Consider the following 25,824-nt stretch of genomic DNA (forward strand, 5'->3'; position numbering starts at 1 on the left):
GGTTTATCAGTCTTATTGATTCTTTCAAAGAACCAGCTTCTAGTTTCATTGATGTGTTCTACCATATCTCTAGTTTCTATCTCATTGATCTCTGCTTTAATCTTGATTATATCCCTTCTTGTGCTTGGGGTTGGCTTAATTTGTTGTTGATTTTCCAGTTCTTTAAGGTGTAAAGAGAGCTGGTGTATTTTGGATTTTTCAGTTTCTTTTTAGTAAGGCTTAAATTGATACGTATTTCCCCCTTAGGATTGCCTTTGCCGTATCCCATAGGTTTTGGACTGATGTGTCTTCATTCTCATTGGTTTCCATGAATTGTTTAAGTTCTTTTTAATTTCCTGGTTGATCAGAACATTTTTTGGCAGGATGGTCTTTAGCTTCCAAGTGTTTGAATTCCTTCCAAACCTTTTCTTGTGGTTGAGTTCCAGTTTCAAAGCATTGTGGTCTGAGAATATGAAGGGAATAATCTCAGTCTTTTGGTATTGGTTGAGACCTGATTTTGGCCCAGTATGTGGTCTGTTCTGGAGAAAGTTCCATGTGCGCTCAGAAAGATGGTTCTCCATCCCTTCACTTTCAGTCTGGATATATATTTAGGTTCAAAATGTGTCTCTTGTAGACAGCATATGGACGGGTCCTGTCTCTTTTTCCAGTCCACAACCCTGTGCCATTTTATGGGAGCATTTAGGCCATTCAGATTGAGAGTGGTTATTGAAAGATAGGTTTTTATTGTCATGTTGCCTGTAAAGTCCTTGTTTCTATAGATTATCCCTGTAAATTTTTGTTCTGTATCACTCTTGGGGTCTTTCTTCTTTTAGAGTCCCCTTAATATTTCTTGTAGTGCCGGCTTGGTGGTCACATAATCTTTTAGTCTTTGCTGGTCTTAGAAGCTCTTAATCTCTCCAATCATTCTGCATATCCTTGCTGGATAAAGTATTCTTGGTTGCATGTTCTATTCAGTTAGTGCTTGGAATATGTCTTGCCAGCCCTTTCTGATTTCCCAGTTTTCTGTGGACAGGTCTGACATTATTCTGATGTTTTTCCGTCTGTACAGAAGGAATCTCTTCCCCTAGCTGCCCTTAAGACACCTTCTCTGAGCTTATGTTTTGTGAATTTCACGATTACATGTCTGGATGTCTTTCTGCCCCTGTTGATCTTGGGGGATGTCCTTTCTACTTCTACTACATGAACACTTATTCCGTTCCCCAGATTAGGGAAATTCTCATCCAGGATTTGTTCAACATATATCTTCTAGTCTTAGCCAGGATTTGTTCAACTGTATCTTCTAGTCCTCTCTCTTTCTCCACCCCCTCAGGAATCCCCATAATTCTGACATTGGAACATTTCATGGCATCATTTATTTTCCTGATTCTGTTTTCATGGCTTCAAAGCTGTTTGTTCCAGGCCTCCACCTGATCCATCTTTTCTGTCAGTTTGTCTTCCAGATCACTAATTCGATCTCTGCCTCATTTTCCCTAGGTGTTAAGAGTATTTAGGTTAGATTGGATCTCATCGATAGCATTTTTAAGTTCTGCCAGATAAGCTCTCACTTCTTAGAGATTCTATGTTGCCACTAATGGTCTTCTCCAACCTAGCCGTTGTCTGGAGAACCATATCCCTGAATTCTGACATATTATTATGTTCATATCCAGTAGTTCTGTGGCAGAGGTCACAATCTGAATTTTTCCTCTTTTGGGTGTTCCTTCTCCATCATTCTGGTGAGAGGTAGTTGAGAGGATGTATAGCTGAATATATCAACCATTATCCAGGCAAGGTGGAAAGTTTCAGAGCATTTGGAAGTCACCACCGAAAAGAAAGAGAAAAGAAAAAGGAGAGAGCAAAGGGGGGAATAAAAGAAAAAAACCAGCCAAAATGAACCCCAAGAATAAGATTTATAAAGTACAAAAACAGAAGTGAACAAATAGACTGACAAAAGAAAAAGAAAAAAAGAAAAACCCAGCCAAAATGAACCCCAAGAATAAGATTTATAATGTACAAAAACAAAGCAAACACACAGAAACACTGACAAAAGAATAATATGGGATGGTGGTTATAAACCCTCCATGTGGGCAAGGAACGTTATTTGAGTTCTTCCTGGGTGTATCTTATCTTTGTTAAAGGACTCAACTTTGAAGAGATACAGGGAAATTAAAGCTGGTATATATAAATAGGGTAGTATTGAATAGAGAAAAAGGACTACCTTGAACCTCTCTCTCTATAGATATATCTATATATTTATAGTTATTTTGGCTGGGTTTTTTCTTTTTTTTATTTATTTTATTTATTTTTATTTTTTTATTCCCCCTTTTTCTCCCTCTTTTTTCTTTTCTCTTTCTTTTTGGTGGTGACTTCCAAATGCTCTGAAACTTTCCAGGGTGCACCTTGCCTGGATAATGGTTGATATATTCAGCTATACATCCCCTCAACTACCTCTCACCACTATATAACTACACACACACACACACACACACATACACACATATATATATGTTTCTATATATAGGGAGAGAGATACAGATATAGATAATATATATATTTAATATATATAAAAGGTATATTTATGAAAAAAAGTTCAAGTTAAAAAGTTACTATGGAATGTGTTGTATTAAACATCTAATTGAAAGGCACCTGGGTGGCTCAGTTGGTTAAGCGACTGCCTTCGGCTCAGGTCATGATCCTGGACTCCCAGGATCAAGTCCCACACCAGGCTCCCTATTAAGCAGGGAGTCTGCTTCTCTCCACTGACCTCTCTATTCTCATGCGCTCTCTCTCTCTCTCTCTCTCATTCTCTCTCTCTCAAATCAATAAAATCTTTTTTAAAAAATCTAATTGAAATTGTAAGTAGATTAAAAAAAAAAAAAATCCAAGAATCATGAGAATGAATTAAAAAAATGTAAGAGAAAAAAGTTGTACCTACAAAATACAGGTTTTGAGCCAGTACCATGAGCTTAATATATTATTTTCTCCTGATACTGGGGTTTTATAGTTTTGGGGGGACCCTGTGGTGGTTGTCCTCTTGTTCTTTTGGCTTATCTTCTGGGGGAGAGGCCTGCTGGGTTATTTTTCAGTCAGTCTTTGGGCTGAGTTGCCCTGCCCCCTGTCGAGAGGCTGGGCTCTGTGGAAACCTGTTTTTCAGGCCTTTGTTCTCTGGAGGTTTTTGTTCTTTGGCAGCTTTTTGCACTTTTTAAGAGGGTCAGAGCAAAGTAAACTCTGCACCCAGACCTCTGCCTCAGAGAGAGGCCACAGTCGGCTCCCCTCTGAATGGTCCAGAACACACAGACTCACCCCTCTGCAAACTCCGTTGAACACTGCAAACTCCCACAGGTGGTGCGCACCCCCAGCCACTGTCTCAGTGGTTGCCAGAGGTTCCTGCTTGTCTCTGTGCCCATGTGCCACCAAAACCATGCTACCAAACCGTGAACAATAGTGGTCCAAGTGAGCCCAGTCTCTGCGGCTGCCATTCCCAGGACTGCTGTCTGGAGCCCATGCCCATGCTGGGAGCGCTCAGTCAGGTGGTGTAGAGGCAACGAAGGCAGCTGCAGTGGCCATGGACCCAGGGACCATCGACTGGAGCCCCCAGTCGCCTGGAGGCTTTCTCAAGCACAGGCAGGCACCGGCTGTGGCTGTCCTGGGACTGTGGCCACCTAATCCCTACAGTTGTCCCTTAAGTCCCTTTGTTGTTAATCAGTCTCCAAGCTAATGCTGGTTGCCAAGCACAGGGCACTTTCGCACTGGGGTATTTCTAATGGGTCGCTTCTGGTGGCTCCCTTCCCCCTTCTGTTTATCTTCTGATATCAGTCCATGCACTCCCAACTCCCCTGTACCTTCCACTGGTGACCTCTGCCTCCATATAGAGATCCAGAAGTGTATAATTTTACATCTCAGGCTGATTTCGTGGGTGTTCAGAGTGCTCTGGTACATATTTAGGTCAATTGAGGGGACCAGTTGAAATAGGGGCTCCTCCTCCTCTGCCGTCTTGCCCCTCCTATTATATGGCTTCTCTTTAATAAACCTTGCTATCAATCCAATTAGAAGCAAATATTATTAATCTTTAAAACCTCTTGCAACTTCTGTATCTTTCCTATAGTATTTATAACTGTTTAATACTATATTTGTTTGAATATTTATTAAAAATATGTATTTAAGCTAAGGAACTCCCTAGAGACATCATGAACATCTGATTTATCTTTATACCCTCTGAATCATCTACCATGGTTTTATACACAGTCAACATTCATTTATTTTATTTTATTTTATTTTAGAGAGAGAAAGGACATGAGTGGGATGGGGTGGGGAAGAATGAGAGAAAATGAGAGAATCTTAAGCAGGTTCCTTATTACCCTGAGATCATGACCTGAGCCAAAATCTAGAGTCAGATGCTTAACCAAGCAAGCCACACAGGCACCCCAACATTCACTAATATTAATTTATTACTTTCTAAAGCCTTTTAAGTTATTTCTAGGAGTCTTTTTTATTATGATGATGTTTAGTTAGCCAGCATATATACATCGAATGAATCATTGAATACTACATCAAAATCTAGGATTCTTTAGAGAAGCAGAGTCATCTTTGATATCAGCCGTACAGGGACTTTGAAACTTAAAAGATGTAGGCCTCTTCCTTGTTTTTCTCATTTCTAAATGAGAATAGTAGTTTCTATCTCATTGCATTGTTTTAAAGAGTAAATGATGTAGGTGAGTATCTATGTTCATGTTTAGTTTTGTCTAATAAATAGTGTGCATATCACTAGCTTATTGCCATGATGAGCGCTCAGTTTTAAAATATTTTTCCCCCTCATTGTCAGTTATCACTTTTTGCTGTTTTTGAGATACATCCTGAAATATAGTATGACTTTCCTACTATACTTCTCGCAAAATTGCTTTTTCTCATAAGCCAGTGACTAGAAAAAGAAGTAAACCCATTTATTATAATTTATTGTGGAAAAAGTATTGTAAAGTTAGAAACACTGAATTTGGTATTCAGAGGCATCTTGGCTTATTCTGTTTTTTTAGTCATGTTCTTCTTAGATTTGATATATGAAATGACATGTATGGAGGGACATCAAGAATCCCTTTTTTTGTCACTGTTAGGCATACACAGATTTATAAGACTGGAGATAAGGGAACTGGTCAGGACCAAAAGTAAAAATTTGAGGTAGCAAATTTTAGGTATTTAAAAACTTAGGACAGTTTAGGAGCACATTGAGTAGGGATTTATAGCATTTTAAAGTTAATTAAAAAAAAGTGGGTGCCTGGGTGGCTCAGTGGGTTAAGCCGCTGCCTTCGGCTCAGGTCATGATCTCAGGGTCCTGGGATCGAGCCCCGCATCGGGCTCTCTGCTCAGCAGGGAGCCTGCTTCCTCTTCTCTCTCTGCCTGCCTCTCTGCCTGCTTGTCATCTCTCTCTCTGTCAAATAAATAAATAAAATCTTTAAAAAAAAAAAAAGTAATTCTGAAGGTTTTTCTTGCTTAGCTAGAATAAGAATATAAACTATGTGGTGGTCTGACCAGGTGACATGCATGTTACACTAAAAGGATAGTGATTTTTTTTTTAATGATTTACAAGTGTTTGAGAAAAAAATCCCAATTCACAAAGATAAAATTTTTGCAAATGGAATTCCAGTTTCCATAAACATCATGATAAAACAAGAGTGAATTTTTGTTAAGGAACACCAGAATTCTGCAAGGTTTGTTTGCCTTAAAATCAGTGATTTCATTTTTTATCTAAGTCCAAATTTTAAAATTTTTCTCATGGACCTCTAGTTGAACTTCGATGCTATCGATATGGAAATGATTTTTAAAGAGTTTTTAGGAGTTTACAGATAATTTTGTAGAGAGGAAATACTGGAAAGCAACATAGGTAGGTGCCTGGCTCATCACACTGAAAATGCTTCATTGGTGCTGGATAAAGAGTTATTGGGCACAAGGTTGCCTAGTACTTGCCAGTCTTCATTTACATTGAATAAAAGACAGACTGCTGGATTCATGCTGCTGTTGGCTTGGATAATACACTCATAAGAATAATCGTTGAAATTTTGTAGATTTTTAGACTTCTAAATGTCACTGGTTTTTATATCTTGCCTAGTTTTCTTACCCTTCTTTTCCCCCCTAAATTTAAATTACCTTATCCTAGTAATGGTTACTTCCTTCTCTAGAATCTTAAAACTTTGTAACTTAGAAGAAATTGCTTAGAAATTACGTCTTTCACTTTATTAGCTGTATTGTATAGTCCTTTTTATGCATAAGATTATCTAATTGCTATCTTAGTTCTTTGAAAAGTAGAGTTGCCTTACTCTAGTATCTGAAGTCTTCATTGATGATATCTCCTTGCCATAATTTTAAGACCCTGATTCCAGTGAATATTAATTTGCCTTGTCTTTCATCCAAGTAGATAACTTCTTTTTTTTCTAAGATTTGTTGGTACTGATATGAGTGACATTTTAAGTACTTTGCCAGTAATTTTATTTATCTAAACTTCTAATTTCTTTGTTCTTCCCTTAGGTTAAATTCTTACCATATAATTAATTTTTTCAGGTTCTTAGTTTTACCTAAGTAGCTTTCTGATCTTTATAATAAATAGTAAGATTTATCTGATGTTGAAAAAAAATGAGCTATGTAAGAGCAAAGACTACCCACTCTTTTTCTACACATTTGGTAATACAGTGAACTTCAGCCTTGGGTCTACATCAGAACTGCCTTTGAAACTTTTTAAAAACTTTTACAGGTCCTATTTCTATAAATTCTATTTTCATAGAGCTAGGTGGCGCTAAGGTTACCTGAATTTTTAAAATTCATAAGTATCCAGATTTGCAGCTAAAATTAAGAATGTTTTGCCTAAGCAATCTTTTTCCTTTCTTTTTTTTTTTCCTTGCCCTCTCCTGAAACCCCATGAGACTCAGCAGTATGTCAACCAAAAATCAACAAATAAAAAATCAAACAATCAACAGCAACAAAAAATCAACCCTTTTTTCCTGAGCTTGTCTGAGTTCTCTAACCAAACCTGTACTGCATGTGGCACTTTCTGTTCAGTGCACACAATTACCAGCCTGTAACATAATGTATTGTAGCAGGATGTTAGGACTGTTACTGTCCTCATAGGGCAGTGCCTAATATATATATTCTTGGCTCTTGTGTGTCCTAGGATTTGCACACAGAGAATTATTCCATAATTGTAAAATCTCTGGTGTCACAGGCTGGTAGTAATCTTGTCTTATCTGTTAGAGATTCACATTAATACAATTTAACTGATTTAAGATCTTCTCCCATCTTTCTGTTTTTATTCCAAGCCTTTGAAATAGTTTCTAGGAAATGTGTCTTAAAAGTAGTGTGCAGTGAACCCTAATATGAAATCTTTCTTATTTAAATAGCGTATTTTTCTGTCCCTGAAAAAATTCGCTGAGAATTTGATTCTCCCTATCAAAAAATTACACAAAAGTTCCTGGCATACTGATAGTAACACAAGTTAAAAAAATGTAAACGTTAAAATATGTAGGAGTTTATCATTTAAGAGAGATGGGCTGCTGCATCTTAAGTAATACTGGAGATTCCGGGTATTATACTTGCATTCCATCCACATTCACAAAAGTTTTAAACAAAATCACAAAATCACAGGGGTTTTTTGTTTTTTGTTTTTTGTTTTTTTCTTGCAGTCTCTTTGCAGGTGTCCCACCATGGTGCATATTTGTTGGTTTCAGCACTGGAAATAGCTCTAAGAATCATGATTATCTTTTTCACTTCTGGATATTTTCACTTTTAGAATTGAGCCATACTTTTTGAGTGAATTCCAGAGCTATGCAATCAAGGAAATAGAAGCAAGCCTTAGTATAGTATAATATAGTATAGTGTAGTGTAATAAAATCTAGTGAAGAGAAATGATACATATTTCTTTATTACCTCTGTATCTCTTATCATCTCTTAGCCTTTCAAGGATTCATTCAGATAGTTTTTTTCATGTCATCTGTGTATTTTCTGTCCTTACAGTACTTTATTAATTTTCTGTTGTAGCATTGATCATAAATTATAACAAATTGTGTTAAAAGAACTTTAAGGAGAATGCAGGATCTGTTGACTGCTTTTGCATTTTTTGCCTAGTGTTTTTTTGCTAAAAACTTGTAGTTTACATTGAAGACTGTTTCGTATTCATCAAATGATTTTTTTTTAATTTTAGATGATATTGGTGCCCACATGAATGTAGGAAGAACTTACAAAAATTTAAATAGAACCAAAGAAGCTGAAGAATCTTACATGATGGCTAAGTCACTAATGCCCCAAGTAAGTTGTCGTGATACATTTCTGTTGTGTTATATCCACTATATGTCCACACTGAATAGAATTACCTGGGTGGAAAATCTGTATCTTTTCTTTAATTTGTTCACATTAAAGTAAAGTATCCAATAAGCCATTTTTTACTACAGGTTTTTTTAAAGTTTTTATTTAAATTCCAGTTAACATTGTAATATTTAGTTTCAGGTATACAATATAGTGACTTAGCGCTTAAGTACAAGTGCACTTATTAATCCCCATACCTGTTTCACCCATCTCTCCCCCCAGCCTCCACTCTGGTAGCCATCAGTTTGTTCTCTATATTTGAGTCTGTTTCTTGGTTTGTCTTTCCTTCCCTTTTTTTCCCTTTACTAGTTTGTTTTGTTTCTTAAATTCCACATGAGTGAGATCATACGGTATTCATCTTTCTCTGAGTTACTTCACTTAGCAAAATACTACAAGTTTTATAAAGGGCTACATTTACTTTTATAGCTCAATTGAAAACTTTTTCCATATAGTATGTTTAAAAGGTTTGATAAGGTTATAAATTTTAGATATCCTTGATTAGAAGTTAACATTGAATTAAATGACTTTAAATAAAGAGAATTTTATATATATACATTAAACACTAAATTCAGCATTATTCTTCTCAAAAAAAAATGAGTAAACAAAGTAATAAAATGAATGGATAACATCTCTGTTGCTATTTGGTGTTCAGTTGTTGCAGTGACACATGCGCAAGATTCATTGGTTATTACAGTATAGCCTGGAAACTGGAAAGCCAGATTCTGGCCTTGACCAGCTATGTTTCATCAGAAAAGATAGCTTACCCTATACTACAGTTTTCTCCATAGTAGTATATATTAATATTATGTTAATAATATAATGTTAAAATGATTGGTTGTAGTTTGATAAAATGTTTCAGAAACAGAGCTGGACCACATGATGTCTTAAGCATTATTTCAGTCCTAAGATACTAAAGTTAAATTGTGTTCAGTATAGATTCTTATCAGACACAATTTATTATTTTCACTGAAAATTTGGGTCTATGTATATTTTATAACTTTTGCCTAACCTGAATAATCAGTTAATAAGAATTTTACTTCCTAACTCTATCAGACAAATGAGGCTTTAGTATAACTCTGAATAAAATTAACCACCCTGTTGTCACAACCAGAAATATTTTGCTGACAACATGAAAGTTGACATGGTGTAACAAATACACTAGAGTGAAGGGAAGGAGACCTGAGTTCTTTCTGTTATGGGTCTGATGCAAATATATTAACAGACCTTAGCCTCAAGAGTTTAAATTTATAGGACTTTATAAAATGATGCATATAAATAAAAAGCTAACAATATTGTGTTGAGCTAGTATGAATGAAAAATATATCTTTTAAAGCCACAAAATATTAATTATTTCATTTACATTTTGTAAATACTGTAGGTGCTTTCACATTTTTATGACTTATTTTAATTTGGCAATAAAACTAGTACCATAACCTTTATATGTCATGTATATTTTAAATAAGCCACTAGGAATACTTATTTTTATTTTTATTTGGTACTGAAATAATCAGATTATGTTCTTTTGGACAGATTATTCCTGGTAAAAAGTATGCAGCCAGAATTGCCCCTAACCACCTAAATGTTTATATTAATCTGGCCAATCTTATCCGAGCAAATGAGTCCCGGCTGGAAGAAGCAGATCAGCTATACCGACAAGCAATAAGCATGAGACCCGACTTCAAGCAGGCTTACATTAGCAGGTATTGTAGTTCTCTTACGCTATCATTATAGAAAATTGAAACTGCATCTGCACGTACATTTCACCATCGGAACTAAATTGGCTTTTTTTTTTTTTTTTTCAGTAATCTTACTTAGCAACCAAGAATATAAAAACATAGCCTAGTTTAGACTTATGAAATTTAATTGATTTGATTTGAAATTGACAAGTCTATTAACATATAGTGACAAACCCAAGTTTTATACGAAAGAAAGAAAAGCTCCTTTTTAGTTTCATTTGCTTCTTATGGTCACATTCATGTTTACTTAAAACACCTGAAACTTGGGGTGTCTGGGTGGCTCAGTGGGTTAAGCCTCTGCCTTCAGCTCAGGTGATGATCTCAAAGTCCTGGGGTTGAGCCCCGCATCGGGCTCATTTCTCAGTGGGGAGTCTGCTTCCCCCTCTCTCTCTGCCTGCCTCCCTACCTACTTGTGATCTCTCTCTCTCTGTGTCAAATAAGTAAATAAAATCTTCAAAAAAACAAACAAACAGACACCTGAAACTTACATTTTATAAGTATTTCTAATATCCAACTCTAAAGAGCTTTCTGACAATTGACTGGTTATTGATGCTTTTACCAAAAAGAAACTTTTCAGTTGTCATTAAAAAGAAATTTGGCATCACATGCTAGAACTTAATACATTTTCCCATGTAAGGATCATCATCTGTATTATACTTGAGGAAAATTGTATGTTAAACTTGATTTTATGGCCTGGCCCAGAAACCTAATCATAATTTATGACATTGCTCCTATGGGGAAAATGTATTCAGAATTTCATAAGTTTTTGAGATAAAATCTGTTCATAATTTGGAGGCTGTCTTTGCTCAACCTTATCCAGTAGTTGTTGAAATTAGCTAAGTTTAGTGGGGTTGCATTTGTAAATAAAACCTGTCATGTGTTAATCTATAAAGAATTATTCAGTAGTCTGCATTTTATAAAAGCAATTTGTACAAATACTCATTCCAGAAGTTGCTTTAATTGAGGATATTAGTGGTTCATTTGATATCATTCCTATGCTAATGTTAAGGAAATAATAGGATCATAATAAAAATAGCTCTCCTGTCACTACTCGAATCGATTTGCACATATTACTTTTTTAAACTTTCTAACAGAAAATAGAACCATATTAGAAAAATTTGTAAAATGATTTTCAAACTATGATCCTTAGTTCCAGATATATACCTCATAGGTGTCTGCTGGTCACACATGTACCCTCCAATCCTTACCCAGTCAGCTTTTTAAATTCTCTTTTTGTTATTTTTGGGGAGTTTTTTGTGTTGTTATAATGAATGGCCATTTTATAAGAATACATTGTAGAAGACTGAATTTATATAAGAAAAGGCAAAACTTTTAAATGTTCTGCACTTTATAAATGAGACTTATAGCATAGACTTAAATACTGGAATTTCCCCATCACCACCATATTGGTATTCATTCTTCAAATGCTATTACTTGGTCTCCTGAAAAATTGATCTCCCATTCTTTTTACTGTCATTTTTTTTATGTAGTCTAGTCTAGTCTGCCTTCTTTCAAGATGTACATAAAGAATATTTTTTCTCTGCCTCCCCTTTATTGGATACCTCCTCATATCTTACCCTTTAAGGTTTCTTTTCTAGTAATAGTTGAAAACAATCAAATTTGCTAAACTAATGAGTTCAGGTTTGAGGACATATTCAAATAGTTCCTTTTGATAGAAAACTTTAAAAGCTTTAATTAAAAGGAAAAAAGAAAGCTTTTTGTGGAAAAGCTTAAAACTTGTGAAAAATAATGTCTACAAAGTAACACGATAATGTGAATAAAGCTTGCGTTTGGTTTTTCCACAGAGGAGAATTGCTTTTAAAAATGAATAAACCTCTCAAAGCAAAAGAAGCATATCTTAAAGCACTAGAGCTGGACAGAAATAATGCAGATCTTTGGTACAACTTGGCAATTGTTCATATTGAACTTAAAGAACCAAACGAGGCCCTAAAAAATTTTAATCGTGCTTTAGAACTAAATCCGAAGCATAAACTAGCATTATTCAATTCTGCTATATTAATGCAAGAATCAGGTATGTTTTCTCAAAATGTTTCTATATTTAAAATATACTGTTTGAAGTATAATAAAATCTGAACTTATATTACTTGAGGCAAGTGTTTTGTAAATGGATAGTTTATATCAAAACTGTACATAAATGATTTTAAGAATATTTAAAATACTTGAAGTACTATTTTCAAGTAATATGCTCTAACAAGATTGTTAGTTCTTTGGGTATATGTTAAGACTTATTTTTCAGGCAGTCTATTAAGCAGTGCCTTTAATCTATTTTGTAATTTTATGTACAGAAATAATCTCTTACATATACATATTATACCATTTCCAAATAATCAGAACTTGCAAGATTTTTTATATAATTACTTCTAGGGAGACAAGAGCATTATATATTTTAGGAAAAAATGTATTTTCTCTTGATTCATGTGACCAAGTGCTTTTGGTATCATCTAGTTTTATTGTCTGAGATACATTAAAAAATCTAATTTTGTAAGACTGAAGCATTTTGTTTATCCAATAATAATTACTATTTTCTGAACTTTTTTGCATAGGTTTCATGTAATTCTTAGAAAATTCAGCAGGCTGGAGCGCCTGGGTCCTGAGATCAAGCCCTGCATTGGGCTCCCTGCTAACAGGCTGCTCTCCTTGCTTGTGTGTGTGCACACATGCGCTCTCTTTTTCTGTCTCTCTCAGCAAATAAATAAAGAAAATCTTTTGAAAAAAAAAAAAAGTAAAGAAAAGAAAAGAAAAAGAAAATTCAGCAGGCTAACCCAGAGAACTTAAATGATCTGTGCCTAAAGTCATAGTGTTAACAGAATCCAGATTGAAGGCATGTCATTGCTGGTAAATCCAATGCCTCTTCCTCTTAATTGCATAATCTTCCTCTGCTACTCTCAGTTTGATTCTAAACTATAAAGAGATATTTTGCCCCTTCAGGTTTTTGAGGCATTCTTCCAGTCTTATAGAAAGGAAATGAGCTGTCATTTCAGTGTTTGAAGCACACAATCTTTCCTGTGAAAACTGGGTTTTTGCTTTCTACTTTTTGATTTAGGTACAGAAATTAATTGTTTTGATGCTGTCTTTTTCTAATCTAATTAGATGAATACTGAAAGTGGCTTTTTGTTCTTCAGACTTAATTCATTTGTTAACGATATGTGTTTTTTTCTTTTTAAAAAAATTATTCTTAGGTGAGGTTAAACTCAGACCAGAAGCTAGAAAACGACTTCTAAGCTATATAAATGAAGAGCCACAAGATGCTAATGGTTATTTCAATCTGGGAATGCTTGCCATGGATGACAAAAAGGACAGTGAAGCCGAAATGTGGATGAAGAAAGCCATAAAATTACAAGCCGATTTCAGAAGTGCTTTGTTTAATCTGGCTCTCCTGTATTCTCAGACAGCAAAGGAATTAATGGCTTTGCCAATTCTGGAAGAGTTACTCAGACACTATCCTGATCATATCAAGGGTCTTATTTTAAAGGGAGACATTCTGATGAATCAAAAGAAAGATATACTTGGAGCAAAAAAATGTTTTGAAAAGATTTTGGAAATGGATCCAAGCAATGTGCAAGGAAAACACAATCTTTGTGTTGTTTATTTTGAAGAGAAGGACTTATTAAAAGCTGAAAGATGCCTGGTTGAAACATTGGCATTAGCACCACATGAAGAATATATTCAGCGCCATTTGAATATAGTCAGGGATAAAATTTCCTCATCTAGTTTTGCAGAACAGCCAATATCCCCAGCTGGTAAGACTTCAGGTGTAGAAGGAGACAAAATTCCAACTGAAAATGTACAAGAAGATGTAAAAAGTGAACCTAGATCTACACAGATCATAAAACCGAGTGATAATAAAAGTCAATCTAAATCCAACAAACTATTAGGAAAAAATACAGACAAAGAGACCCCCCACAAAACAACAAAGGAAATCAAAGAAATTGAGAAGAAAAGAGTTGCTGCTTTAAAAAGACTAGAAGAGATTGAACGTATTTTAAATGGTGAATAGTATTATTTATTGTGTCACAATGTCCTCAAAGAACTTCAGTCTATCTTACGTGATTGCTTATTCTGGGAGCATTGAAAAATAGCAAGTATACACGTAACAGTCTGTCATGAGCTGCCTCTACATACAATCAAAATGCGATTTTCATTAAACACCTATCTTACCCCAGGGTATGTATTGTATAAGATGTGACAGTTTTCTGAGTTTTGGTGACTATGGCAGAAATACTAAATTACAGTTTGCAGATTTGTATCTTTTATATGGAAGGAAGGAAGGAAGATTTCTTCTGTAGAGTAATCTTGACTACTCGCAATTAAAAATAATCTGAAGTGTGAATGATAGTCCCTTGTGGGCAAATTTAACATATGCTGGTTTATTCTATGAATTGACATTTATTAGTTGACTTCATTACCTTCTGTTGGAATCTGATTATGGATTGAAAACTCTTATTGAACACATTCTTTTTTCTTTGGTAATTTCTGTTTAACTGAGGGACTTCACACCATAAAAGAATACTGGCTTCCTTTATGTTGTATTCTTATGTTGATTTTTAGAAGGAATGCCAGATGAAACTTATTTAAAATAAGTCCAGTGACATATTAGCTTAAGAATGTATTTTCATAGTTGTGTGCTTTGTCCTTAATTTTACTCTGAAATGCAGTTTTTAATCAGGTAAAATTTTATACATATACATACCCGCACATTTCTAATGGTGCTCATATATACTCTGTATTTTTTTACATACTAAGAGTTTCACAGCATGAACCACATAATCATGACTATCCTTGAGTTTTTACTCCCCAAATTGTTCATGTTTATTAGGATCTTAGTCATACTGAAAATGTCCCAGTAACTGTAACTTTAAACCTTTGAGTTGAAACATATTTTCTCATTCATCTTGGTCTTATCCCTCTAGTGTTATTTGAATTTTAATTGTTCCAAAAACACACCTTAATCATTCTTAGATACCTTAAGCAACTAAATTGTGTTCTATTTAACTGAAGGAAAAACAATATGACAAAGTTTATTTTTAAACACTAAGTTCTTGTTATCTTCCTATGGTGTATATTTTTATTAAATATTTATTTTGACTACTGAGCTTTCATAAAAATTTTAAAACTGTTTAAATTCCATCAGCTATGGAAAACAAATTGCTATTGCATTTTCTTATATATGCATCTATTACAATTTAACCAAAATTTCATCATTTTGGCCTGCTATCTAGCTATGAAAAGTACTTAGCCTTGTATGGGTTTAATAGTCAGTTGGTTTTAGCAAATTTAAATCTGAAAACTGTTAAGTTGAAGACATAAATCAAATTTATTAATTTATATCTGATTTTTTCTTGAGTTAAAGTACATTTCAGATGAATTTTATAATACCTAATAAGTTGGCTTTAATTTAAACTGTTAAAGCTCAAGCTATCATCCTGAGGTAGTAACTAATTTCTAATTATGTAGAATTTCAAAAACTGAGAAAACTAATTTCTAAATATATATATTTCAAAAATCCTATTACTGTAAGTTTTTATAAAGAAATATTTTATAAATAGGTCACAAGCAAACTTGGTCTACATTAAAGACCCACTCTTACTAGGTTCCCTGAGGTTGTGTCATAAATTTATTTTTTAGGCAGTTTATATCAAGCACTGACACCAATCGTAGTTCATTTTTGATTTAGAGATTCTGTTCAGCATTAAAGCAATATCCAGTTTCAGTTTTTAAATTATGGCTTTGCAACTCCAGATATAAGATGGAGAATACCTCATATTTACTATGACTTGAAAAACAAAATCTATGTTAATTTTGTGTTCTGTCCATGTATCTTGAGAAAAAATTTCTGAGTTTGATCTCTTCTGTTACAGTATCAAGTGAAGATAAGTCAGAAAAGCAGAAGGGAATCTTTTGTGGCAGAAGATGGTAATAAGAGCTTTGAGTAATATTTTAATAAAATTATGTAACTATTCAAAAGTTTAAAAATATATTGTTACCCAATGATTTTTATAGGAAAAAGAATTCCTCTTTATTTGCGCTTAGAACAATGCCTATCATGTAGGAAGTGCTCATATTTGAATTTTAAATAATTTATTTAAATCAAATCCACCCTGATTAGTAATTTAGTAATTAGTAATTTTTCCAACCCTCACTTCATATTAGAATCATCTGGAGGACTCTTTAATATGGACCCCACCAACAACAATTTAATCTGAATTTCTTAGGAAGGGAGCTATGCCTCCATTTTCTTGAAGTTTTCAGAGTGATCCTAATTTATAGTCAGGGTTAATAATCACTGCTCTAAATTAGTTCAAGGAAATCCTCTTATCTCTCCTGCACTAACTTTTTAAATTAGTGTCATAACCCAGTTAAGTTTTGATATTCTAATGAATATGCTCTTCTGATAACTAGTATTTATTTCATCTTAAGTACCATCAACCTTGTTTATGTGAGATTGATTATTTTCTTTAAACTCATAGTAGAATTTTATTCAAGCTGTTCAAGTGAAAAAAGGTAATAGATTTTCCCCCATCTTTGGAATTGCCTTTTTGGGGAAATGGATGGTAGGGATATTTTAACCCAGCTTGCTACCTACAGTTCAGAGTTGTGAGCATTTGAATGTTTGGAAAGAAAGCATATCACAGGTTTGTGTGCTGGTAAAGGGATGTAGTTTTAGGTCTCACTGTTTACAAAAGAATCTATTCCCTAGGAGTTCTGGGAAAGCTTTGACAATCCCCAAGGGGCAATTATGTTACTTTTTCACTACTTCTCAGAAGGAAGAATTAAGTTTTTCTCCTGTTGCTCCTATATGTATTTCCTTATTAACATTCATACTTGGGAATTTTATCTTGTAATTATCCCAGTAAGTAATTTCATGAAGCTAATGACTCAGAGGATAAAACAATTATGTTTGCAATTTTATGTTTACTTTTATGTAAATATTTAGTATGTGAATTACACAATTCTAATAAAACCTCATGCCTTTTCATTACATCTATTTTGAGCTCTCAACTTCATGTTACCGAATACTAATTTGAAGATCTTTAATGAAAACTTCTACGAAAATATATAGATTTGTATGTCAGTTTCTACTTCAGAAATCCATATATTTGTCATATTTATTTTTTTAAAAGCCTAATTGTTTGCATGACTAAATGGTATTTAAAAATAACCCCCCCCCCCCAAATACCTGGTATCTTTGTTCGAAATTTTGTCTGTTGGGAGCTGTCAGCCATCCATGTTAAGAGTTTATAAGAAAATAGTTTTAAATTTTATGCATTTTTATTATTGTCATTTCTGTGTGTACAATATTTCTAAATAATCGGTATAAAATTGATACTTTTTAAAACCTTCACCTGAATTGCCTTTTAGTGTTCAAATCAAAAGTAAAATAATGTGTCAAGAAATTACTGCTTCCTTAAAGACAGAAGAGCTGGTGTGTAGTTTTATTAGCAATCATCTGAGAAAGGCATGTGTTAAATTAGTTCCAACAGTGATACATTTTCAATCCTTAGTGACAGAAACTAAAAAAAAAACGAGATGATTAAATTCAAACGTGGAATTTTACATACATAAGTAGAAGTCAGTATTGTGAAATAATTAGGAGTCCAAGTTATGGATCTGCCTGTATTCAAATCCTGGTTCCACCCTTACTAGTGTAACTTAGGGGAATTGTTCAACCTATAATTCCTTGTGTATACACACACACACACAAATTATATATATTGTATATATAATGTGTATTGTATATATACACACACATACACACTCTCTCTATATATATATGTATACATATATACATATGTGTGTGTGTGTGTGTGTCCTATTGTATAAACTGGCAGGTATCTTTGTAACTATAAATAGTGCATGCTCAACCACGTGCATTGTAAATAGCCTTTACCAAACATGTTTGACAAGAACCTTAGTTAACATCACTTAGTAAATTGTGATAAACAAAAAGCCATGATTTATTTGATGTAATTGGCCTTATTGTTTTCCATGTGGCACCAAGAACGAAACAATTTGCCGCTATAACCAAGCCATAGTACTGATCTATCTATTCAGTGTTGTCTTTATTTTATTTGATTGTGGTTTGGTGATATTTCATTGTCAGATTGGAAAACATTAAAAAAAAATTATTTTCATCTTTCTGAAGACTGACCTTATTAATGGGCAGCTTTCCTAACAAGTGATTATTAACTTTTATCAGGTGTTAACATCTGTTTCAGAACCATGGTAGTATGTTTACATGTCAGAGGTTTTGTTTAACTCTATTACATTTCTAAATTGATTTGTTTAAATAAATCCAAATGGAAAATACATATATTTATATTAAATATATTAATATGCTTAAATTGCTTAAAATAGTTCTTGCTATAAATGATAGTTGTTAACTATTAATGTAATCATAGGGCTTTGATATGTAGTAAATAATAGATGTTAATCGTTAATGTAATCATAAGGCTTAGGGTTGCATTTGATTGGTTTTATATATGTGTTAGCAGAGATAATGTCAGTGATGGTCTTATAGCAGACAAATTATATTTAATATTAATGCTTGTTCCTTAGCCATCTAAACCAGTTGGTATACAGATAAAATAATATAAATAAAATCTATTTGTTAAATACTAAATTTATAAATTAAATAAAATAAAATTTTTAAATGCAGAAATGAGAATTCAGAAACCTTAAAATTATAGTACTTTGTTCTTTTGCTGTTCATTGCCATCAGAGCGATAGCATAAGATAAAATATTAATGCCTAAAAGTCTCTGAAGACTTGATCTCAGGTAAATTCATGTCCTTTGGAATCTACTTTCTTCATGATTAACATTTCTGTGACTATATGGATGGACAGCATATTTCCCATCGAGTAGTATTTTTATTCTATAAGAACCTGATAACTTCTGGGCGCCTGGGTGGCTCAGTGGGTTAAGCCGCTGCCTTCGGCTCAGGTCATGATCCCAGAGTCCTGGGATCGAGTCCCACATCGGGCTCTCTGCTCAGCGGGGAGCCTGCTTCCCTCTCTCTCTGCCTGCCTCTCCATCTACTTGTGATTTCTCTCTGTCAAATAAATAAATAAAATCTTAAAAAAAAAAAAAAAAAAGAACCTGATAACTTCAATTTTTACCTTAAGCAAAATACTCCTCACCAAACCATTCTAGTTTGCCTTTTCTTACTGATTTTCATGGTTAAAACTCGGTCTTCTTTACTCCTTCCTTTCCCCATTGCTTTAGTTTCTGATATTAGGAAAGTCAACTGATTAATACTAAACTAGAAATGATAGGTAGTGGATCTTATTAGTCATTCCAACAGTTAATTCAAGTGCACCTCTTTCTTTGTAAGTTGCAGGCAGTATAGTGGGAGTTATTTGAGAGATGTAGAGTTTCCATCATTCTGCCTATCTAAGCAAAGAATTGAGAAAGGCTTTGTAACTGCAAGGCCACTTTTGACCAGAGTCCTGTTTTTTGATAGGCACTGGCAGGCCAGGTAACTGCCTTTGAAGAGTGGAATCAGAGTAATCAAACTTGTCAGCGGAATTAGACTTATGCCCAATAGTGATATCTGTAAAATTAATTCCTGGGCCATGAATATCCAGATGTTGGTTGATTTACAATGGGGTTACATACCAATAACCTATTTTAAGTTGAAAATACTGTAAGTTGAAAACGCATTTAATATATCTAACGTACTGATCCTGGGACAAGTGCCACGTCGGGCTCCCTCAGTGGGGAGTCTGCTTCTCTTTTGTCCCTCCTCCCACTTGTCCTCTCAATCTCTCTCTCTGTCAAGTAAATAAAACCTTTAAAAAATTAAAGGACTAATATATAGCAGTAGTTAAAATGAAGGTAAAATAAGTAAAACCTAACAAAAAAGCTCTTAGAGTTCTACTTTTATGTTTTAGTTACATTAGGTTTTATAAAATATTTACCTTGATTTATAAATACAAGGTCCAAAAAATAGTCTATGAAACACTTATATAATAGAAAAGTCAAAGAAGTTCAAAAAGTCTTAAGCAATCTGGGGTAGCAATTTTAATACATGAAAAAACAATTCATGCCAAAAGCAAAGGGAAAATAAATGATGAATACTAGTAAAAGGAATAATAGAATAAGATGCCCCTCATTTTTTAAAAGATTTTATTTATTTGACAGTGTAAGCAAGGGGAGCAGCAGAGGGAGAGAGAGAAACAGGTTCCCCATGAGCAGGGAACCCAATGTGGGGCTCCATCCTAAGATCCTGGGATCATGACCTAAGCTGAAGGCAGATGCTTTACCAACTGAGCCATCCAGGTGCCCCAGAGGAGATGTCCACCATAAACACATGTCAAAGATAAAACCTAAAAATAAGCAAATACTGTTCAGCAATTAAAATTGTACCTTTGAGCAAAAAGAATCCATACACAAAAGAGTATATATGATTTCATTTATATGAACTCCCAGAACAGACTAATCTATCATGGATATCTTTGCAGGAACAAAGGAAACCAACGGAACTTTTTAGGATGATAGAAATATTCATGGCCCAATAATTCCACTCTGAGGTGTGTTGGTAAAAGAAGTACATCTACAGGTGCACTAAAAGATAGAAGAATGTTCTTAGGGTTAATTGTTTAAGTCCAAACCTTGAAGTAATCAAAATAATCATGAAATTGGGACTCCAGGTGTTAAGCCTCTGCTTTTGGCTTAGGTCATGATCCCAGGGACCTGGGATTGACCCCTCATCGGGCTCCCTGCTCAGTGGAGAGTCTGCTTCTCCCTCTGCCCGTCCCCCCTGGCTTATGCTCTCTTTCTTTCAAATAAATAAAATCTTTTTTAAAAAACTTCAAAATACTCATGAAAAACAGATATTTGATATAGTTATAGTCATACAATGAAATGTTATGAATATATAATGAATATGCATGAGCCCCTACTACATGAAGAAACATGGATGGATCTCACAAATATAATGTCTAAAGCCAAACGCAAAAGATGTAACTGTTAAAATTCTATTAATATGAAGCTCAAAAACTGGCAGGCTGAATTTGGGCTATTATAAGTCAGGACAGTTGTTACCCTAGGAAAGGAAATACAACCTTTATTGGAAAGGAATGTGAGAGAGGGCATCTTTGTTCTGGTATTGTTCCCTTTCTTTATCTGGGTTATATTTGCACAGATAGTTTCAATATTGGACAATTTAGGATATATGCCTTTTTCCAGATGTATATAATAAACTTCAAAAATATAATATTAGAAGATGTATTTAAGGAAATGGAAAAAATAGACTAAAAATTTATGCAGTCTGGGCCATTAGGTGAAAGAATTCTACAATCACAATTTGGTGACAACTATCAAATACAAAGAATAACTGAAGAATGTTCAATAGCACATTTTTAAAACAGCTTTATTGAGATATAATTGACATAAGGAACTGCTCATATTTAAAGTGTATAGTTTGTTAAATTTTGACATATATATATATACATATACCTGTGAAACCATCACTATAATCATGATAATGTACGTATACACTTATCAAAGTTTCCTCATGCCCTTTGTAATCCTTCCAGTCCCACAACTCCTTTCCAGCCCTGTCCCTAAAACCATCGATGTGCTTTCTGCTTCTATAGATCATTTACCTTTTCTACAGTTTTATATAATGGCATCATACATTATTTGTCTGGCTTTTCAATCTGCAATAGACTAAATGTTTGTGCCCACCCCCCATTCATATGCTGAAGTCCTAACCCTTAATAGGATATTCAGAGATGGAGCCCTTGGAGGTGGTTAGGTTTAGATAAGGTTGTAACAGTGGGGCTCCCAGGATTAGTGTTTTGTAAGAAGAAGAAGAGAGATGAGATTTCTCTCTCTTCCATATTAAATGGCCATCTGCATGCCAGAGTTAGTTCTCACTGAGACAGTATTTCATTTCTTGGATTTCTCAGCCTCCAGAACTATCAGAAATGTCTATTGTTTAAGCCACCCATTTATGGCGTTTAGTTATAGCACCCCAAACTGAGACACACTCAGAATAATTAGTTTCATTCATCAAGAGTTTGTTACCAAGTAGTATTACATTATATGTATATACTATGGTCTTTATCCATTGTTTGGTTGATGGACATACAAATGCAATTTTTTATCTGGTCCAGTGATTTTTTTTCTCCTGTAGGCATTGTGTATTTTTCAAATACAAATCAATAAAAATGTTTTAATTCTATTTGTAATGCACATTTTCTGACTGTCTATATATTCAGTTTACTCCACTTTTACTAATGGTCATTTAGTCTTTCCTCATAATTAGCTCATTTGTTTTTGGAATTGTGGAGAACAGAGCATAGGACTCAGACCAGCCATTAATCACTTGGTATTAATCCATCTAATGTGATTCATTTGGGAATGAGAATAACCAAATCAAAGCCAATGAAATGACCTGTGATTTTGCTAACACTTTATTGACTTAAATGAGAAAGAATGTAAGTTTAACATTGTGGCAACCATTTTCTCACCAGAAGGAGAGAGCCTGTTTAAAAAAGAGCCAGGACAGAGTGGCAGGTCAGAGAGGCCAAAAATTAGGGCAAGTAGGTATTATTCTAATTAAAGTCCTGGTCAAGCTACATCTGGAAAGACAATAAAGTAAAGGGGAATCAGTTTGAGCCAAATTTGAATGGTTGTGCCAATTTCTGAAAGGAACTGTACTTTTTATGTAATCTGGCCAAGCTCATCAAGGGCAGTGTCGGTCTTTTCAATCCCTGACTTGAAAACAGTTTTGATTAAATGTAAGCAAAATAACTGGTTAAATTGTGTGTCTTGTACTGAAGAAGGCAACGAGATAAGGGAATTTGTGGTGAAAAATTCAGCTTCGTAGAGCCTTCAGTAAGGTCAAATAAGAACAAAAAGGTTTTAAGTTGGATATGTTCCATCTGAAAACAAATCAGAGAATATTGTTTTGTATAAGGGTTCTTCACCTGCAGTCTGAAATCTGAGATAGCTACAAATATAATAACAGGGTTGGAAAAGCCAAGTTTTTTACCCCAGGCCACCATTGACTCAAGCAAAATCGGAGGTGTGAGATTTAGCAAGAATGTTGATAAAAGATTCTAGTATCTCAGGCCTCTCCCACATACTTCCATTTAAGTAGTCATTGTCCGAGAAGGGGATGAATTACTACCATTGAGAATATGCAGTCCAGGGGCACAGATACAAAAAACAAACAAACCCTAAAAAACAAAGACAAAACCATTCCAGCTCGAGACTAAAGTGATTGACAGTGCACTGTATCTGTATTTATGTCCTAGGACTGTAATAAGAAAGTACCACAAACCTGGATGGCTTAAAACAAATTAATTGTCTCATAATTCTGGAGGCTCGAAGTCTAAAATCAGGCTATTAACAGTGTTGGTTCCTTCTGGGAGCACTCAAAAGAGAATGTGTTCCATGACTTTACAGCTTCTGGCAGTTGTCAACAATTCTTTTTATGTTCTTTGTCTTGTAAATGTATCATTTTAATCTGCCTTTATTCATACAGCATTCTCTGTGTGTGTCTCTTCTCACCTCTTATAAGGAGACCAGTAATACTGGGTTTAAGACCCACTCTACTCTCTCATGACCTCATCTTAACTAATTATATCTGCAGTGGCCTAATTGCAAATAAGGTCACATTCTGAGATACTGGGAGTTAGGACTTCAACATATTTTTTATGAGGACATAATTAAAGCCAAATAGTAGCCATAGTCAATTTCTAGAAGACAGGAAATTCAAGGGTTATTTTCAGATTTAAACACAAATTCTTCATATCTCTCTTTGTTTACTACCTGATGATGCAGAGCAAATGAAAATAGATTAAAAGTATACCAAAAGTTTAAATAGGGGCACCTGGGTGGCTCAGTGGTTTAAGCCTCTGCCTTCAGCTCAGGTCATGATCTCAAGAGTCATGGGATCAAGCCCCGCATTGGGCTCTCTACTCAGCAGGGAGCCTGCTTCCTCCTCTCTCTCTCTCTGCCTGCCTCTCTGCCTACTTGTGATCTCTGTCTGTCAAATAAATAAATAAAATTTAAAAAAAAAAAAGTTTAAATAAATTTTACTATTTGTGAAATCTCATTCTATACAGACAAGAGGCTCAAAGCTGAGAATAATCATCAGGCTCCAGAACTTGAGGTTAAACAAAGTATACTGATAAAGAATTATATTATTCATCTCAGTTATGGTCATGGAAAACACTCATGTTTACTTAGTCAGCTGAATTATCAAAGCAGGCCTACTAAAACCATGCACCTTACCCTACATCAAACTTTACTAATAATTCAAAGTATATGAACAAATACGAGATATAAGCAAAATCCATAAATCTCAGATTTTCCTATAATAAGAATAGATGGATCAGAAATACCCTGTTTTGTAGATAGGGAATCCTATGTGCAAGAAGAAAGAAGTCATTCTTTCCCCATTATCCCCACCAGGAAAAGAGTGGTTTATTAACTTGTCATTAATCATTTTCTTCTCAACAATGAAAGAAAGATCTTTGTGGAGAGTGGAGTTAGAACAACCAGACTTGTTGACCAAGGAACAACATTTCACTTCTAGATTGAGGTCTTTGCCTTCTCTGTCACACAAGATATGAGTTACATACTAGCAACTACTATATGTTGTATTTCTTCCACAATGGCAGGTTAGCAAGGAAATGTGTATTGGGTGTTTTGGTATTTATTAAACTTACTACTTATTTAGCATTAGTTCTCTGGGCCAAAAGGAGTTAACTAGCGGTAGGTCTGACTGAGAAGACTGTGCACTGAGCAGATATTTTGGACTTACAGCATCATTTGTAGCCAAGTTCAGGAATTTGTATGTGACATAATCAGAATTAGTAAAGTGCTGGAACTTCCCCAAATCTATCTATCTATCTCCCCCCCCCCCCCCGCGCTTTGGATTTGTGGAATAATTCATGTCTGGAGATAGAACAGCCACCTCAAAGAGAAGGCATGAAATCTGACAGTAGAGGAGCATGATAAACAGAATCAAACAGAATCTAGGTCCAACTGACATTGTAGTAGAAGCCAAAGAATGGATTTTTAAAAGTTTTTATTGAAGTATAGTTGACACACAATGCAGCATTAATATCAAGTGTACAACATAGTGATTCAACAAGTCTATACTTTATACTGTGCTCATCACCAGTATAGGCACCATGTATCACTACACAATACTATTACAGTACAGTTGACTACATCTGTACCTTTTAACCCTGTGACTTACTCATTCCATTAACTGGAAACCAGTACCTCCCACTCTCCTTTACCCATCAAATAATTGATTTTTTTAGATACATGAAGCACTTACTTTCCTTTTATTCTTAAACCTTTTTGGATTTAGTTTCCTGTCGCATGAAATTAAATAAAACCCACTGACACATAGTTTGTCTATGTTCAATTAGCCGGCATATAGTGCATCATTTGCTTTTGATGTAGTGTTCAATGATTTATTACTTGCGTATAACATGACGCGTAATTTTTAAGCATTTAAACTTTCAATGCTTTGTAATCCAAGAAAAACTTTTTTAAAGCAACATACTGTTTTCCTGAAGTCAGTCTGACATTAATGAAAGACAGATTGGGACTGATAAAATTGCACAACAGGAGGGAATATTGGGATTTTTTTTTTTCACATTTTCTGGGTTTTGTATCCTCTTTCAAAAAAATATTCAAGAAATAAAATAAGCCTAATTAATGTGCTTTTTTTTTTTTAAGATTTTATTTGTTGATTTGACAGACAGAGATCACAAG

General features: G+C 34.4%; 1 protein-coding gene across 2 annotated transcripts in view; it reads left to right on the plus strand.

Annotated features, from left to right (window-relative positions):
* Positions 1 to 18,208, plus strand: part of TMTC3 (transmembrane O-mannosyltransferase targeting cadherins 3) — a 61,308-nt gene extending 43,100 nt beyond the window's left edge. Inside the window, exons 11-15 of one of the 2 annotated variants that reach the window (XR_009356873.1) lie at positions 8,159 to 8,262; positions 9,850 to 10,019; positions 11,861 to 12,087; positions 13,256 to 14,240; positions 15,935 to 18,208. Coding sequence is in view for 1 of the 2 variants with exons in the window: in XM_059186479.1 (XP_059042462.1) it covers positions 8,159 to 8,262; positions 9,850 to 10,019; positions 11,861 to 12,087; positions 13,256 to 14,073 (1,319 nt within the window). In the remaining variant the exon portion in view is untranslated. Of the gene's footprint in view, positions 1 to 8,158; positions 8,263 to 9,849; positions 10,020 to 11,860; positions 12,088 to 13,255 lie in introns of both variants that reach the window. The other variant, XM_059186479.1, reaches the window with a different exon arrangement.
* Positions 18,209 to 25,824: the final 7,616 nt, after the last annotated feature.

This window comes from Mustela lutreola, chromosome 8 (assembly GCF_030435805.1).
Source record: "Mustela lutreola isolate mMusLut2 chromosome 8, mMusLut2.pri, whole genome shotgun sequence".
Classification (NCBI taxonomy): Eukaryota; Metazoa; Chordata; class Mammalia; order Carnivora; family Mustelidae; genus Mustela; species Mustela lutreola.